Source organism: Opisthorchis viverrini (genome assembly GCF_000715545.1).
Source record: "Opisthorchis viverrini unplaced genomic scaffold opera_v5_22, whole genome shotgun sequence".
NCBI classification, from domain to species: Eukaryota; Metazoa; Platyhelminthes; class Trematoda; order Opisthorchiida; family Opisthorchiidae; genus Opisthorchis; species Opisthorchis viverrini.
Genome location: NW_008751678.1, coordinates 1,506,836 through 1,524,351, shown reverse-complemented (window position 1 = coordinate 1,524,351; position 17,516 = coordinate 1,506,836). Strand labels below are relative to the sequence as shown.

The 17,516-nt window shown below is 40.8% G+C and overlaps 1 protein-coding gene across 1 annotated transcript in view; it reads left to right on the top strand.

Moving 5' to 3' along the window:
- The window catches only part of T265_01972 (hypothetical protein), a gene marked incomplete at both ends in the record, with an annotated part of 69,059 nt that overhangs the window by 18,441 nt on the left and 33,102 nt on the right, over positions 1-17,516 (top strand). Inside the window, 2 exons of the mRNA XM_009166110.1 lie at positions 7,021-7,115; positions 14,891-15,002. Coding sequence (XP_009164374.1) covers positions 7,021-7,115; positions 14,891-15,002 — 207 coding nt within the window. The remainder of the gene's footprint in view (positions 1-7,020; positions 7,116-14,890; positions 15,003-17,516) is intronic.

Sequence of the window (17,516 nt, the reverse complement as noted above, 5' to 3'; positions counted from 1 at the left end):
CGAGACGGGCCACATCAATGGCTAGAGACATTGTCAGATATGGCCCAGTCGCGCCCTCAATGGCGCTCGTGCATCCAAGCTATTGCCTTCAATGCATAGCTCCTTTTCCAACTCCCTCACCACTTGACAGCCCACTGACAGTGCTGGATTTATGCATCAACATATCAGCTCCCGCCTGCAACGCGCAATACCTACCCCCTCCATCCCAGACCATCGATGAACGAAACTGCCGCAGCTACAACCACAGTACGACGAGTACGCGGTTATTACAGCCTGTCACTTTTGTTAGGCTTTCGTTACCAAGTATAATGTGGTTTTGCAGACCTGAGGTCTGTCTTTTGATGGCCTGCAATTCTGGCGCTCAGAGAATAATTCCTCTGACTAAAACCTAATTCTGCAGAGTGTAATTTGAAAGCTTATGACTTGATTATCAACTGAGGCAACATGAATCAAGGTCATGTGAACGATTCGCGTTCAATCGCACCCATACTTTTCCAGTCAGTAAATGCGTGTCAGTTATAGAGGAAGTTTAGAGCAGTTTCTTCCACAGCAAGTTCACAGTAATGCGGTTGCCGTCTATTGCTGTCGGTATCTAATCGTAACAGATGAGTTTCGCAAGCATTTTAAAGTTCCGGTATGATTACGTACCATGTTAACCATTGTAATCATCACCCAGCTGTTATATTATGTTGTTGAACAAAGTCTTATATTAGCAGTGACCCTCTAATGAATAGATCGCTGCAAACGGAAGCCAACTCCTTAAAGTTTCTACAGTACCATTTGCCATTAAATAAGTTTCAAGGTGATCCCTGAAAAAAAACCTCTATCAAGCAGAGAGGAAAATTATTATGGGCGGAAAAAATGCTTTTCTTCAGAACACTGACCAAAGCGGTACCTTGCAGAGGATGTTACGGAGTAAAAAAATGACTCCGGAGCAAAATCAAACAGTAGGCTTATGGGGGTTGATGAAAATTCGCAGAATCAGGAAACTCAAACTCCTGGACACAAAAAGAAAATTTGGGATGCAAATGGCATTACTGACTTACGGACTCCATTTTACTGTCAATGCCTTATTGCTGGAAAAAGCTGGATTCGGTAAAGGGAGATAGCAATTTCCATAAGAGTGGACGGATGAACTTGGCCCCGGTACTCTCACACGTAATTGCTGACAGCCTCTGTGATTAAAAACAGCAAGTTTGATCGTGTGTTAGAGTACCTTGGATTGATGACGATAGTGAAACTATAGTGAAACACTATTCCAAAATTTCAGTTGTAGGGGTTTGCGATATAGGCATTTTGTTCACCTCACATCACTGGCGTTTCAAAGTTCGTTCTCCTTCTCCTATTCTGAAATTTTGAAAAATAAATGAACTCTTTGAAACATGTATATTATAATATGCAAGATCATACATACCAACTAAATCTGTTGATCCTGGCTGCGTGACGAGATTAAAAGACACAGTGAGCTGATTTTCCTCCACCAGTCGCCAGTCAAAATCTGCTGAGTGACTTGCTGCAGGTTTAAAAAACTTATCATCACACATGTTCACCCAACGACGTAGGCTTACAAATGCCTTGCGCAAACCATCAAATGTAATTTCTTTGTTAAAAGTGAAAAAACATCTCAGATACTTGCTTGCTCAACAACGTATCCTTCATTGAATGTAAGCAGCTTGATGGCTAGCAACTGGAACAAACATCAGGTGCTTTTGTTCCCGCGAAAACAGAAACACAACAACCTCTTAAGATCCAATCTGCAATCGATTGGATTACCTGAACTTTTTGTTTCCCTAAAGAAATCGCAAAAAGCCGTTTGATTTTGTTGTTGCTCTACTTTGTCAAAGAAACCAAATAAAACATCAGTGATCCCAGGTATCCTGATCGGAGTCAATTAGAGCAAACTCATTTTGACAAAGGAAATCAGTTGTTCTGTGAATTAGAAAAATCACAATGCAAACCACATGAATGGATTTACTGGATAAATCGAACCATGCTAGAGGTATAGAGTTAAACTGTCTGGTTGAGTTCACACTCGATATGAGGTAGGTAACTGGTTTGATATTTGTTCAAGGACTCTGCCTCCAAATTTACAGTTTTGGGGCTTGGGCACATACCAAACTGACGGATTAAGTGAAGGCGCAATAAGCTCAAGTGAACTCAGAGGAAGACACATTAGACAATGATATTTTGCTTTCTGATCAATCGTTATTCACCAGAGCGATGAGAACCAAATGACTGCTCAACTCCACTTTTTCTCCGTGTTTCTCTCCGATACTTTCCAAATGACTTTTGGTTGATAGGACACCACTGCCTACAATGTTGTTATTACCGAGAAACTCATCCAAATCTCTCGTTTGTGATGTGCTGAAGTGAGTTTCATTAGCAAATGAATTCATTCTAGCAGAATGTGAATGAGTACTCCGAGACTTGGAATATAAAAAAAAGGTAAAACGTCTAGGGAAATACCAAAACTTCTTATAACATATGTATCATGTCAAAAACATTGATTCTCATTATCCTGAAAGATCCATCTGGTGGTCCCTCAAGCAAGAATGTCGGGGAGGCAAACTGGCATATCCTTGTTACTATTCACAGTACGAACATTGAAAACGGGCCTCTTTATGGTTGCGCTTGCCTGCAATACACTTATAAGGAAAAAGCTTATATAAATGAAGCGAGCTTGAAATTGGTATAAACTTCATAATATCGTCAGATTTTGCACAAGGTATGCGTGTTTTTAAAGCTCCCTACATAATTCAACTAATGTTGGTGTCGAAGATGTTGTATCGCCATTGAAGGTGCGTGTAATTCGATGATAATATCGTGTTGGTTCCCACATCCCGTTTATTAAGAATTAAAAATCTCGCACAAGGACCCCCAATATAACCTCAGTATTCATTCTCCGTGACCACTCCCAAAGAACGTATTGGAGATTTGTGCTGGCGTTCACAATAAATTCACACTTGACAGTCAACCGAAAACAATGCGATCACCTGCCGAAATCCAAAGTGAGACAGTTTTTGCCTCATTAGCTGGGTATTCCACTTGGATGCCGAATTAATTCAATATAGTTGCATGTCCGTTATGCACAATTTCCCGTGGATTGGTTTTCAAGTGATACAGTTACCCTGAAGAAGGATATTCAGGTTAAAAAAGGGGAAGATAGCAAAGTACATTTGCTGTTCGATGTCATGCACCCCGTATAATTTTGCTCACCCGTGAAACAGGCTTAGTGAATGCTCCGAAATTTCCACTCAGTGTGTCCCATCTAGGATTTGATTATCACTCAGTTGTGGTAATTTGTCCACTCACTGAGAGCAACAGAGCAGTTTATTCGAATTCAACATTTAATTTAGGCTTATTCAGCAGTTATCTACTTAACAAATCAGAGCCAGCGTATGATGCCTTCTGTGATCCCTTATAACTGGATCAATGTCACAAACCGTCTGTCTCATGTTTGTTTAGAGTGAAAACAAAAACGATCTCGTTAAATTGACATTTTGGGCTGCCGGCTATTGTATGAACACTGTGCCGAGAAGCCACTTTGTTTCTGGGAGACCAACTTGCAAAAACGTCCAGTCGAACAATAGGGAAGATTTGGTGGGTATAGAGAAGTTAGGAGGTTAAATAAAAACAGCTACCTTCATGGCCCGTGCCACAGTGCAAGACAAACTATGTTATGGTCACTGGACACGCTTTGCACGCCTCTTGAGATTTTTGGTTTTGTCTCTTGTTAGAACCATTTTTGTAAAGTTGCAGTTTAGTATTTAGCGCTGAATACATGTAAGTCACAACATTTTGTCGGATTTGACATTTCCATTAGGACCTTAAATTAAATGGGCGGGTAAAATGCGTAAACAGAAAGTCGCTTCTTAAACTTAAATAAATTGTGGCCAGAAAATGAACTTAAGAATAGTCTCAAATACTGAAAACTGAACGCAGAAATCATTTGCCGGCGTCCGTTTCAGAATAACTACAGCAGACATTTGTCGTTGAATTCACCATCTCGGCACTTGCTGACATGTTATGCATGAAGGGATAACAAAGGCGTTTAGACAGTAAAATCTGAAAATCCGAAAACATCACACTGGGTGAAATTTTGGAACGCTTTCTGATAGCCACTAGGTTATCACTAAGCTCTGACATAGCCTCTGTTTGTTCAACGTGGTAAAAGAGAGGCATTGTAAGACACAAACATGTTTGCTCTGTAAAACCTCAAACATTTCATGATTTTACCTACCGTTGAAAGAACGATTCGTTCCTGGGCAATATGGTATTTACTCCGGTGATAGCTGGATTGATGCGTTTGTGTCTCTCTCGTCAGCCGGGAAACGTTAAATGTTTACGTCATCAAAAGAAAGTCAGCAAAGCGGCCTCAGTAGAGTTCATCTTGAATCACAAATGTAGAGTTGTGCGAGCGATAAACTAAACACCCGTATAATAATCAGTCACCAAATTGTGCTACACTTTTATCTTCAATTCACAAGTGAAGCAGTGTTCCTGTTTGTCTGCTTAAGACGATATCTGTTCACGACAGAAGTGTGACAGAAGCTGACATGAGAAAATGTAAAAAATCAGTCCCAACCAACCGCTTTCAAACCTAGAGGCAGATTTTACGTTTGTATCAAATTAACGTGTGGGTAGTGATTAAATACCCATGGCAGCAGTGCCGAAAGCTTTTCAGTCGCAGATTAAACAAATAACGAAGTGTAACTTGACTCTTCTTGCATCGTGCATTTTCGTAGCACTCAATAGAGAGCCTAAAGCTCTCGTTTCTAATAGAAAAACATAGTGATTTTGCGTCGAAAGAACGCGATGCATCAAACGTATGGTTGCCTAAAGTGACGGTTTTCCTCTCACGCCCTTAGTATATAGAAAAGTACAAACAGGTCAAATATTGATGCGTGATTCTAGATGACATCAAACGACTTACTATTACAAGCTTATGTAAACAGTTCACAAATATATATATACGTACATATGAATACTACTTATAGTTGACTGGCATCCGAGACGGGTGCGCTGTCACTATGGGTTGATCCACTGAAGTTCTGAGCATAGTTGAGTAACTAAAAGTGTTTTGTGATGGTCCCATCTCAGTGCCACTGATGTCGATATACCCCGAAAAATGGGGCCCGCGAAGACTTACATGGGCTTGTTGACAGTCATGGAACAGCTCAAGTGGAGTGATTCATAGTGAACATCAATATTGAATATTTTGCCACAAGATGCTTTACACGCTCGTCGCTCTATCAACTTTCGCGGGGCAACAGAAATAAGCCTGAGGTGAAACAAGTAAAACATAATGTTGAGGGAAACTTGGGGACCGCACCTAGCTGGTAAGCTCCGAGAAGGAAAGAGTTCTCAGGAACATCGTGGGTGATTTGCTCCATGAAAAATGTTATCTCTGCTTTCCAAGCTTACTAGAGAAATTGGACGCCTAAGCAAAGTATCAGTAATTCGAATATCTCTGATTTAGTTACTTCGTAGTATGACAGTAGAGCCGGACAGCCTACAAATCCAGGATGACGTGTCTCTACCTGACGTTCACGTGATGACGAATAGGACTGCCTCAGTGGTTTAAAGTAGTTACCCTTGTGACCAAGTTAGATTTTACTCAAGCATGCGCAAACGCAAGTAGCTTGGAAGCTAGTGGTTGTGGTTACTGTTGATATTATAAAACCATTTGGAAAACTGGGGTTGCGCTTGATCCTTCAGAGGCGTTGCAACTCAAAGATCTTCAGGATTGTGCAGACTGTAGTTCGCTGGGGAGCGCTTTGTCAGAGATCAGATATTTTTCCAAGATCCTAAAGCAATATCACATCTTTAGAGACTTCCTGAAAACTGTCATACCAGCGGAATTTTAGTCCCCTTGGATTTGGAACGTCATTCGTCAAATGATCGTACATGCTGGCGAAATATATTCATTTGCGAACAAATTAATGCTGTGGGAGAATCACCAGGGAACCCAGCAAAATATCTCCTTTACGATGTTCTCAAGCAGGCAACAAGCCGCCTCTTGTTACAGTTGGTATAATATACGATATGTCGCACTGCCTGTACAGACGTAATACACTATTCATAAGGTTGTAGAAAATCCTTTGACAACCGGTTTCGCCTTTCTTGGGGCTCGTTGGGTAGTCGCAGTCCCCGAGATTCCGTCAACTTAAATCCCAGTTGCACGAATTTAGCGCAACACACTCATTTGCCACAAAGTTTGTTTCTTCTTCAGGAACTTCAGCTAGAACCCGCTCTATCTCTCGTTTATGGTAGCAAAGGATTTTCAGCATCCTTATGAGTAGTGTATTTCATCCATGGATGAAATATCACGATACCTCTACTATCGTACTAACAGGAACATAAGGCACACTCAGTGGCTTGAAAACACCAAACTGGTAGTCGTTTCCTGTTGAAAAAATGCATTGACTGGAAACATCAATTTTACAATGTTTTTATGATGATTTTAGATAAGAACAGGTTTACTTCTTCAAACAGTTAGTAGGTCCACTCAGACCCAGATTTACCGATGACAAACTGAATAACCTAATGTTTCGACTTACTATCATGGAGAATTCCGCCAATGGGTGCAGACTAATTATCTTGGAGACTCGAAATTAAAATTTTGAGTATTCACTATTCAACAACATTAGAAGAATAGTCTATTATAATCTAAGGCAAAGAGAGGTCAATTTTTCCAAGTGCATCTTCGTGTATGACCAGCATGTTGGAAGCTGTGCCACGTCCGGGAGGAGTTCTACTTGCAATAAAAGGGTATCGAATCCCGAATAACCTCCGAAAGTACCGTTCAACGAAATGGCCCCTCCGAAGTTGAAACCAGCCGAAGTTCAGTGAAAATAGGACGGTTAGGGTATATATTTCCATTTGAAAGAAGAAAGTGTGAACCAAAGCCAAATATTTTCTGCTTCAATGACGTCTGAAAACAGGTTCAGTTTGATGTTTTCCAGATAATGAATACGTCGGGAAGCTTTAACATTTTCCAATTGTTTTATTTTCAAACAGCTGCGTTGAACGAAAACCGCCTGAGTGTCTCGCACAACTGTCCATTCACTGGTGGATTTCAGATAACAAGCATCACTGAACTTCCGGATCGAAAAGTCAGTAAATGTTTTGCATACTTAGCTGGAACCAGAAATAATTCATATTATCCTCATGTTTTTTTCTTTTGAAAACGGTTTGCGATCCAAGTGCATCAAACAAACCATACGTAAATTTTATTGGGCTTAATCTCGAATCGAAAACGATATTAAACAGAATATTTCTCGACAACTCATGATATATATACATATTGATGTTTTGAAAGAGCAATCCACACAGGCCCACATGTGTGCATTTTCGCTGGGAAGCCCTTGAAGCACTTGAAAGCGACGTCGCAGCTTGCCAAATAAACAATCGGATGTTTTGGAGATCCAGTGATCGTCTTGGAATTAGTGACTGTCTTTTGAAGTCAGGTAGTAAACCGCGCGGTGCAAATTGTCTTGAGGTTTACGCTGTGTGCACAAGTATTAAGAGGCAACTCCTCTAGATGTATGCAGATCTATGTTTGTTTCTAGTCAGTGCAGACTATTAGCATAGGCGATGAGGCCATGCTTCCTAGAGGCCACCAAATACAAATCAGCCAGGCACTCAATTTCTCCAATGGGCGCCAGCGACTGGTGGAGTCATTGGATGCAAGATTGTTCGTTTTGCCACACACTACTTGAATGCTTAACATTGATGAACAATCACTTTAAAGCAGTTCAGTATTTTTCAAATCAACCTTCCATCACATGCATGTAAGGCGCTTCAAACTACCCTGGCAGGTATTACTCGCAAGATTTATCAGTGGTACAAGCTTTTACACTGGTGATATCTTCCAGGTAGTCTGAGTGGCAATAACAAAGCAAAACAAGGGGGTGTGTCCAGGACTGATGACGGCGCCTGGTATTTGTGAGTTTTCCTCAGTACAATGTTGGATCGGGACGTAACACAAAGACCCAACTGATCGTTGAGAAACGACATTATGCACGAGATGAAAACTGGGTATTTGTTCGCGCCTTCAAAACAAGAGCATCACTTCCGATTCCAATGTACGCTGTAAGAGCTTGTGATCATTTGAAATAGTACTATGCGGAGAAACCCCATGCAGTGATAATAAATATGGCAGTCTAATTATTATTTGTGTAAGTAAAATCATTCTGTGACCCATCTTTGTACGTTTTTTCATCCTGAAACATTCTGAATGATTATTATCCAAAACCAATCGCGTAATATCTTACGTACCTTTTTGTCCACTAGTAAAGTCAAACGGTGCTTGCATTGAGGACATAACTCTGTCACTTGCCAAATGCACACTAACCAAACAGATTATCTATTTTCGTAATGAATACTGACCTGTAATACCAACAGTATGTCTCATGCAATGTACAACCCCACAGTTGTTGTCCGAATACGCTCTTTGAACCGCCTACAAATGCATTGTCCATCTTACTACATTAATTATCCGCAACATATTTTGTATGCATTATGTACATTTGCCATTCCCAATCAAGTCAGACATTCGAGAGAGAGAAAGAGAGAGAGAGAGTAGGTTTATGGAGTGGAGCTTATACGCGCTTATACGTCAACGTGCATTAGTCAAATGACACGAATGCATGGACAAAGAACGATTCGGTTTAATGCATATTTCATTGTTCGCGTATGTACAATCAGCGGTAAAGATGAGTGTGACAAGCGAAACTCGAATTTGCTGGACATCACTCGCGTTAGACAGTCGTTTGTTTCCTTGTCTCGACACCGAATTGACTGATTTTACGCGTACTTTCCAGGTGCATCACGTACTTAGCGTCACACCATGTGTAAAAGGTAAGCGGTGAATAAAGCAATTTCATTGCATTGCAAACCACAGAAGTTCTTATGGCACGTCTGGGAACGGAGTATGGAACATTTCTTTGATACTTCATTCAAAAGGCTGGCATATTTTGTCAGACAACTAATAATACAAAAGCGACTGGACTGAAGAAAATGTTCTTTCATTTTATTTGGTGTAATATATAAGTCTGCCGATTTTATTTTACTTGGACAACTCGTCACTTTAACAGTGGTCAAAGTTTGATGAAATGAGATAGGAGCCTATAAATAGTCGCTGCTCAATGTGCAAAAATGTGAGCGAATTATTAATTTAGTGTCAGAAACCGGAATGAGATCAGGTTTATTCTAACAGTCTTGTATCAACCGTTACGTCTGATATCGTCGTCAAATCCTCTATTCAAACTACATTTAGGCATACAGACGTCATTAACAAATGCGAAGTTTGGTAAATTGTATGAAGATAGGGCCGGGGTGACATTCGTTTGTATTTTATAGCAAGCAGAATAACACTTCAATTGAATGTCCCACATGTTTGGAGAAACGGTTCCTGGACAGGAAAGATTGACAATGAAAAAACGCCTAGGCATTTTTAAGTAGTAGCCTTCAGATTTGTTGGCTTGGTTTAGCTAAGGACCACTGTAATCATCAGAAAAAGCAACATAAGCTTTGAAGCCAGTGCTTCACTGCCGTACAATAATGAAATTTGTCCAGTTATATTCCGTGTCTTTGGAGTCAGAGAAGATAAGAGAGTGCGTGATGGAGGGGACTTTGTAGTGGTCCATCGTTAGCATTCTGAAATACCACACCTCCAAACGCCCAGTCGGATAAAATGCAAAGGAACTGAAAACACAACCGCCACTGACATCGGTCGGCTGCTACTTCTCACAATAATTCCAGCCAAGTAAAGGAGATGTGACGGGGACCCAGTCTTGAAAGACGTACTGCACCTGAAATTTTCGTAATATCTTTTACACAGTTCTGCCAATTAATACATTGTTCATCTCTTGCGGTAGGCCATTCCTAAAAAAACACGGAGAACACTCATCTCGGTAGGCTGTGTTTTGGCATGCGTGGCCTATGGCCGAGCTATCGTAGTCAGCGGTGCTGGATAATTTTGCCGATTGAAATACCTACTGCACAATCGCCAGCAGCGTTTTATCTGGCAGAAAAGGCCATGTTTCGCAGACATACAACAATACACTCATTTTACATGGCCTGGTACACGCGACTCTCGAGACAAGTTGCATGTCACAAGTGACGAAAATTAGCAAAGGCGATTGTGGCTTTTGAAATTCGTGTACTGACTTCATGAGGTACCTTTTCGTCATTGCTGACACAATTATCTAAGAAACGTAAAATTCTCCGGAACCTCCAGTGATTCCCCTTCGAATTATTGTGGTTATGCTCAAGAACTGCTCTCTCTGAAAAATGACTTTCCACTTTGAAGAGGCAAAGCGCATGCCAAAAGAAATAATGACAGCTGCCAGTTTACTCAACAGAGCTTTCGCTGCGCCTTCGAAGATGAGGGCAATGACGTCTGCATACAACCAATCGATGAGGTTCTCATCAGCAGCAATTTGAACACCAGTGTTCGCGTCAGTATTTCATCAGTGAAGAAGTTGAACCAGAATGGAGTGAGTAGGCACCCTTGTCGTACATCACTTTTTTAGGGGTGCTTTTGGAGAGCTTACCATGCATTCTCACACGCCCATAAGTCTGTGCATATACGGACTGGATTAGCTCCACAAACTCTTGGGGCACAACCCGTTTAGAAAATTTGGTCAACAGTACTGACCCAACTACGGAATCGAACGCACCCTGAAAGTGAAGTAACACCGAGATTTTGGGTCCTCTGTACATATGGTGCTGCTCCAGCACCTGACGGTGAAGATATACAGTACTGACCCAACTACTGAATCGAACGCACCCTGGAAGTGAAGTAACACCGAGATTTTGGGTCCTCTGTACATATGGTTCTGCTCCAGCACCTGACGTAGTGTGAAGATATGGTCAACACAGCACCTACCTGGTCGGAAGCCGCTTGATGCTCACGGATCAAGGATTCCCCTGTGGCCGTAGGTTGACGAAAAAGCAGTGGCTGGAGTCAAACTAACACCCGTGTGGTAACCACACACCTCGAGTACCCTTTTTGAAAATGGGCACCGTTGTCGATTCACCACAGTTACCTGGATCGGACTCTTTCTCCTAGACTGACCCTTTTAGGCCAGTCGAGCACTGGATGAGAACTCACATGCCATCGTTAAACAAACAAGAAGGAAAGTCGTCAGCGCCAAGAGTAAGATGACGCTTGAGTACAGAAATGCACTCGATCACTTCCAATGCTTAGGACTATGAACATCGATTTAGAGGAAACCTAGCGTCCGAGAAACAGCCACCTGTTATCCCCCTTGTCTCATTGTGCGAACATTAAAGTTAGCCTAGTAAACCGGATTTCAGATTCGAAAACTGGTTTTAAAGTGTCTGGTTTTGTCAACAAAGTTGGACGTACAGAAGCTGCAAATGCGTTGGACGCACGGTGAAGAGTGCAGTCCGTGTTGAGGCCTGAAGATAGATTACCCAAACTAGGGTTGAATATGGTAGGAAGGAGAAACCTTGAAAGGGTAGGAAAGCAGTTGTCAGCAATAGCATGTTTTTGGTCATCCCTTGTTAAGCGGAACAAGTCACCCTACATGCCCCAACTCCCAACCTCGATGGCTAAGTGACTGTGTTGGTTGCACGTTTAATCATTGACCAACCTGGTAAGAGGGACCCTGTAGCTGTCACTTTAGCTCCATGATCCAGAGAAGCACGCAAACTATCATACCACGATAAGGTTTAGTCTCTTTGCGACGACTGAGAGCAATAAACGTAACTATGATAGGTGAAAAGCAGTTGCAGACATCCTAGGTTATCCGGGTTTCGATCGGAGAGTTCCGCAATACCTGGCTGAAATATAATCCATGGAAAACTGCATTGCGTTTCTTTTAAACCAAATTTATTTAACCTTAGCAATCATGAATGTAGCTTATATTCTGGCACTTAATGGCCATTCTGGGCGTTGGACGAGGCCACACACAGTGCTCTTTGTGAGCCCATTTTGTACGTATGTGAATGCGACCATGTATGTCATTGTACTAGAAAGGAATCATCCTTCATCTCATTTAATATGTTGGGGTAGCACGTTGAACCACAGTGTCGGACACATACACTGATAAGTTCAAATAGAAGAGGAACATTGTCCTTGTGTTCTAGAACGGGACTGCGCAGAACGGAGTGCATCTGATAAAAATACAACATCTCTTATAATGATTCACAGTAAAGAAAAATCATAGTTAGTTGTCGTAAATTCCTAATCCATGGACATAATTATAAGTTGCATCATGAACGACTATCCTCACAATAAGACCTTTAGTGTATCAGCTACTGGTTCTCTCTAAATAACACCCCAAAAACAGCTCCTATATATATGTGCATATATATATATACCTTATTACTGCCCCAAATACCGGAAATCACAATGTATCGGTAGTACCTATTTCAAATAGTTCAGAGTAGATTTTACGCATTTTCCAACAAATGTTTGTCCGCGAGATGTCCCCAGGCCATAATGGGGCAATTAAATTTCTGACTACAGTTTGGCAGGTAATAATTTCTGAAGATTCTGTCATCGACTGATCAGGACACTATTAACGAATTGGAGTTAAGTAAACAGGAGGAATTAAGAAACGTTTTCAGTTTTCTTTTCCATTCTCAACCACTGAAAGTTGTAAGTTTATATGTCCTCAAAACAAGATTTATGATTGTTAGGATGATTAGTCTAACACTTTGCAAAAATACCTCTTCCAGACAACATGCCTTTGCGTGTTTCAAAACGAAGGGTATATTGGCGCAATTCATTCGATTTTCTGTTACAACAGGGCTGTTGACAGATGAAATGTTGATGGAATGTGGTATGAAGAAACAGTTAAGTTCACAAATATGTGGTCGACTGATGGAGTAAAATCTCACAAGGACAACTGTTATTTCAAAATAAAGTTCACCACGGTTTTCAAGAACAACCGGATTTGTTGTTAAGACTGGGTAAAATTAAAGGTGACCCAAAAGGTTAGCTCTTTGCCGTTCAACCTGCGTTGCCGAAACTCCGTCCAATTTCTGTCGAATGATTATCCTAGCTCACTAGATATGTCAACCGTTTAGGATAAAAAATTCATGACATATGCTAACCTAACCATAACAGAATAAACAGCAACACTAAACCCGTCCGCAAAGACAACGCACACATTGGTAGTGGTCTGATCAAAGTAAGTTAAGCACACGTATTTTTCGTTGAACTGTCGCGCTACACAGCTTGTGTTATCCAATACAAAGCGTCCGTAAAATCGGAAATTTTAACACAGAATTGCACAAAAATTCACAATGCTAAACATCATACTTAAGAATGTATAAAAATATTTTTCAAGGTAAATCCCACCTACATTCGCCTCCTAATAACGAACAAACACGTCTGCAAAGATTGAAGTTTGTTTGCTTCCATTCTACCCGGTTTAATGTACAGGAGATATTCATGTTATCTTAAGGACTACAAACACCAGTAGATGAATTTTTATTAAGAATTTTGAGAAGAAAGTATGGCTAACCTTTTGCATTTGACTGATTAATTGCATGATCGAGGATAAAACCAATGGATAAGATTTGGAAACTTCATCAGGTCCTCTAGTGCGTGTTTACAATAAAAGCGCGGAATTGAACCACATTCTGATGTTGACTGCCTGAACGTCATTTGCAAGAAATAGGCTCGCACATTCAGAAAGTTGACGTTCCGTCATTTATGGCTGTTCCCTTCTTGTCTCAGTTTAAGCAATGCAATAAAATATGAGGCCAAAGCTTGTTACAGTCGAATAACCGGGTTTGAGCGACTTATCGGGACTGAAAAATTGGAACCGCTTAGGCCTCTTGTTACTCTCTCAAGATGAACACCGTCAACTTAAAAACTTTGGCCATGCCATCGTCGACAGCATAACATCACTGTCTAAAATTGATTATTCGCTGGTAACATTTTATTTGTATCGGCACAGTGAATCGTCTCCCTAGCCCAGTACTGGTTACCGTCACCATTATTGATCCTTGATTCTGCTCTAGTTTTTACTCCATAACGGGAACTACGTCTGTGATACAAACCCGCAGATCAGCTGTATTCATACTCAGTAAAAAACAAAACTTGTTCTTAGGCTACATATTAAATGAGTGACAACATGCCGTACATTTACTTAATACACGTCAACATCAACAACAAAAAATAACTGTTCTCTCCAGGACTCTCATTTTGTTTAGGAAATGGTTTAACTTGGCGCCGTTTTCTCATTTCGCCGAGCAAGCTCATATTATCCACTGTGATACACTACCAGAAATGACACATCTTTAGCTAATTGAGGTCGTTATGTATATGATGCGTGCTCGGCATTTAGGAACAAATGCCTACGCAGGAAGGATTTGTCCAGGTGAGTGGAAGACCATCAGGCTAGTAGCAGATGCCTCCTTGGGAGGTATTCGTGCTCTTTGCGAATATCGGTCAACCATGGACAGCTTTTGTCCTCCGTTAGCTGTGAAAATACGCGCGTTATCACTACCTGAATGACTTGATGCTTCCTAAAACGTCCCTAAAATAGTCGCAGGTCCAATGGCCTCCATACACCTGTTTTTTTGCCAGGGAGTTAGAGATTTTGGGCGTTTTCTAGTATTTATTGTTCCCGTCACTGTCCCGCAATTCAAGCAGCTCAGCGCCTCTTTTACTTTAATAGCAGCAGTTGCATAATTTTAAGTTGTGCTGTGGGGTAGAAGAAATAATGTTTACACTAACAAAGTTAGATATGAATTTCGGGGTTTATTGATTCATCTGGAAGTATGAAAGGCTTGCCGCTATCGAACAGACTGAATTCATTAAATTCTTATGTCGCTTCAAATAAACCCGATTTGCATAACAAAATAATCTCAGTGAGTTTACTCAACCTTTTTCTGATTGTAGTCGTATTGTGACTATCAGTCATTTGCCACGCTCGAGAGCGATTGCGTCGCAGATGAGGGTATGGAATGGTCATTTGATCAACCTCGTTGTAATCCGTTTGAACCAACTCAAGGTAAGTATGGATATGCTTGTCTGCCTTTGACGTTATTATTGTTTTATCTCGTCATTTGCATGTTGCGTATGGGACCCATTTTTAGGGACCAATACAGCTAAACACCTGACCAGATGGTCTTGGTTGTGATCAGCAGAAACTAAATATTCCAGTCAACTTTAAGCTGAAAATTGCGTTAATTCAAGCAAATAAATTATTCAATCTTGTTCCACGAGCTCGATAACCTACACAAGCAGAGTACAACATTTCGACTTGTGTCTGGCTTAGAAAGAGTGCAAAAACCTGGAAAATCCTAAATAGATGAGCATTCCCGTTATTTTGAGCGTACATAGAAGCACGCGAGAATTACTGAATGCTATTATTTAGTTTGCACCGTACTGCGAAGAGTGCTGATCCAGTATTTGTACCTTGGAGAATTTTTTCAATAAATTTGTTGCTGCGTCAGCAAACTACCTCGATTAACCAGGTCACTTTAAAACAACATTGTGAGAGACTGTTGTTATTGCGTCTCAACCACATTTAAGCAAACTTTCATGGACACACCAACGTCACAGACTTGGATCTACCTTACGTAAACATTCTGGAGTCTTTGAAAATTCTGTTTTTATTCTTTTGAATTGCCTCAAAAATTGAAGGTGACCAAAGAAATCTACTCATAAAAGCTATGCACTAGAGGTCCCGTCTTTCCATGGTACCATTTTTTAACTAAATAAACACGTGACCTATTATGCAGTCTTTGGCAACTCACTTGATAATTCGCATTTTGAACTGAAAGACCAAGGTGTTGAATTTCACTAGCAGTACGTCTATCATTGAATTCTGTATTCTAAATAATATAAAGATATGCCTTGGTGAAATATTGCTGCTGAAATCAGACAAAAAACATTGATACTGGTTCCGAGTGAAAGTTCTATTGAGATAAATGCTCCCACCTGAATTAGCCACACTAGGAATCGCAAAAATGTCACGGTTCAAACAATTTCATCAAACAAGCTTCCGATTGCCACTGCTTTGCGAACCCTTCTACCATAACTGGAATTCAGGATAGGTTGTTTCAATTTGCCGCCGCAACCGCATAATCCAAGCATCTTGTTTTCATTCGAAGATGCCCTACCTAATAGAAATCCATTAAACTCGCTGTTTCTGCAATCCACATATTTGGTCAAATCTCTCCTGTGTGTGAAACTATCCAACGGTCGCAGATGTGGCACAACAAAGCGATTCCCATGCTCAAATCCTCAGAGCTTATGATGTCTGTTTCTTCCACCATAAAAGCAATCCTATGACTGTGATGGTTGATTCCATTAAGTTGTTAATAGGATAGTTCGTTGAGTGAAAGTCAAGAAAAATATATAAATTGTCGTACACACATCATGTCGCTGTTTGCGAGGATATCTTGCCTTGAAATCAATTTTTAACCAAACTCTATTTACGCAACGCAAGCAATTTTTAGGGAATTTTCGGGACTTGATTAAACTTTTATTCCTTTTGAGGAGCAAGCTGAATTTTCACACTATCGTGAAGAAGGTGACAGCAGCATAATTTAAATTTGGGTAGCCAATTAGTATTTGCATCCAACTAAGTTTCAGTTGAGCTAACGTATGCATTACTAGTAAAAAAAGTCTGACAGTTCCCGAAATCCCCTCAAACATTACCATTACTTTATGATAAGTAGGAACATTTTAAACGTTTCCACATGGTTCTATCGTGTTGAGCTAAGCGATCTCGTGGACAAATTTCCGGAAGAATGATGGGACCGTTGCTGTCCCATCACGGAGCATAAAGGAAGAAAACCAAATTCTCCTACTTTATTCGTCAGCCGTGAGCCTGTTTGCTTGTGCAGTTTTCATATTTTATTGAACAGGGTGCGGAGGTGAATAACAATACTTTAGACTGGAACTGGAATTGACCTAGAAAAAAGCTGCATGTTAGATATTCTGGGAAGCTGACATTGGTCGACACAGTGACCCATAACAACTGAATGCTCGACCAATGTGGTTCTGCTGTTTTCTTTTTCCACCGTCATACGCATAAACGACAGGTTATCTTTCCCTCCAGTTGCCTCGTGGTCTCGGTTTACCAATGTAGGTCTAGCAGAAGCTACCATGGTTGGAAATCCAGTCGACGGAGACTTTAAATCATGGAAATACATCATCCTCTCAGACTTCTGGCTAAACTTCTGAGGTAACCGAGTTTGAACTGAATCCCCGTCAATGCATGGATTTGACGCTGTAGAGCGGACACCGTATACTTTCGTACCTGCACTAAATACAGTCCTGTTAGAATAAACGACCAGCTTGAAAAGTTTCTCAGACCGTGAACACACGATGGCTTGGTAAACGGGATTCCTCACTTTAAGCCATACAAAACACGCATTCAGCTTATACATATCCCGTAATCAAGGATATTCTTCCGAACATGTTTTCTTCACCAGTATTTCAACCTCTGGTTAAAATAATGGCTAACTGCTTCAGTGGAACTTGTAATGATTGTCGCATACACTTTTTGCGTGTT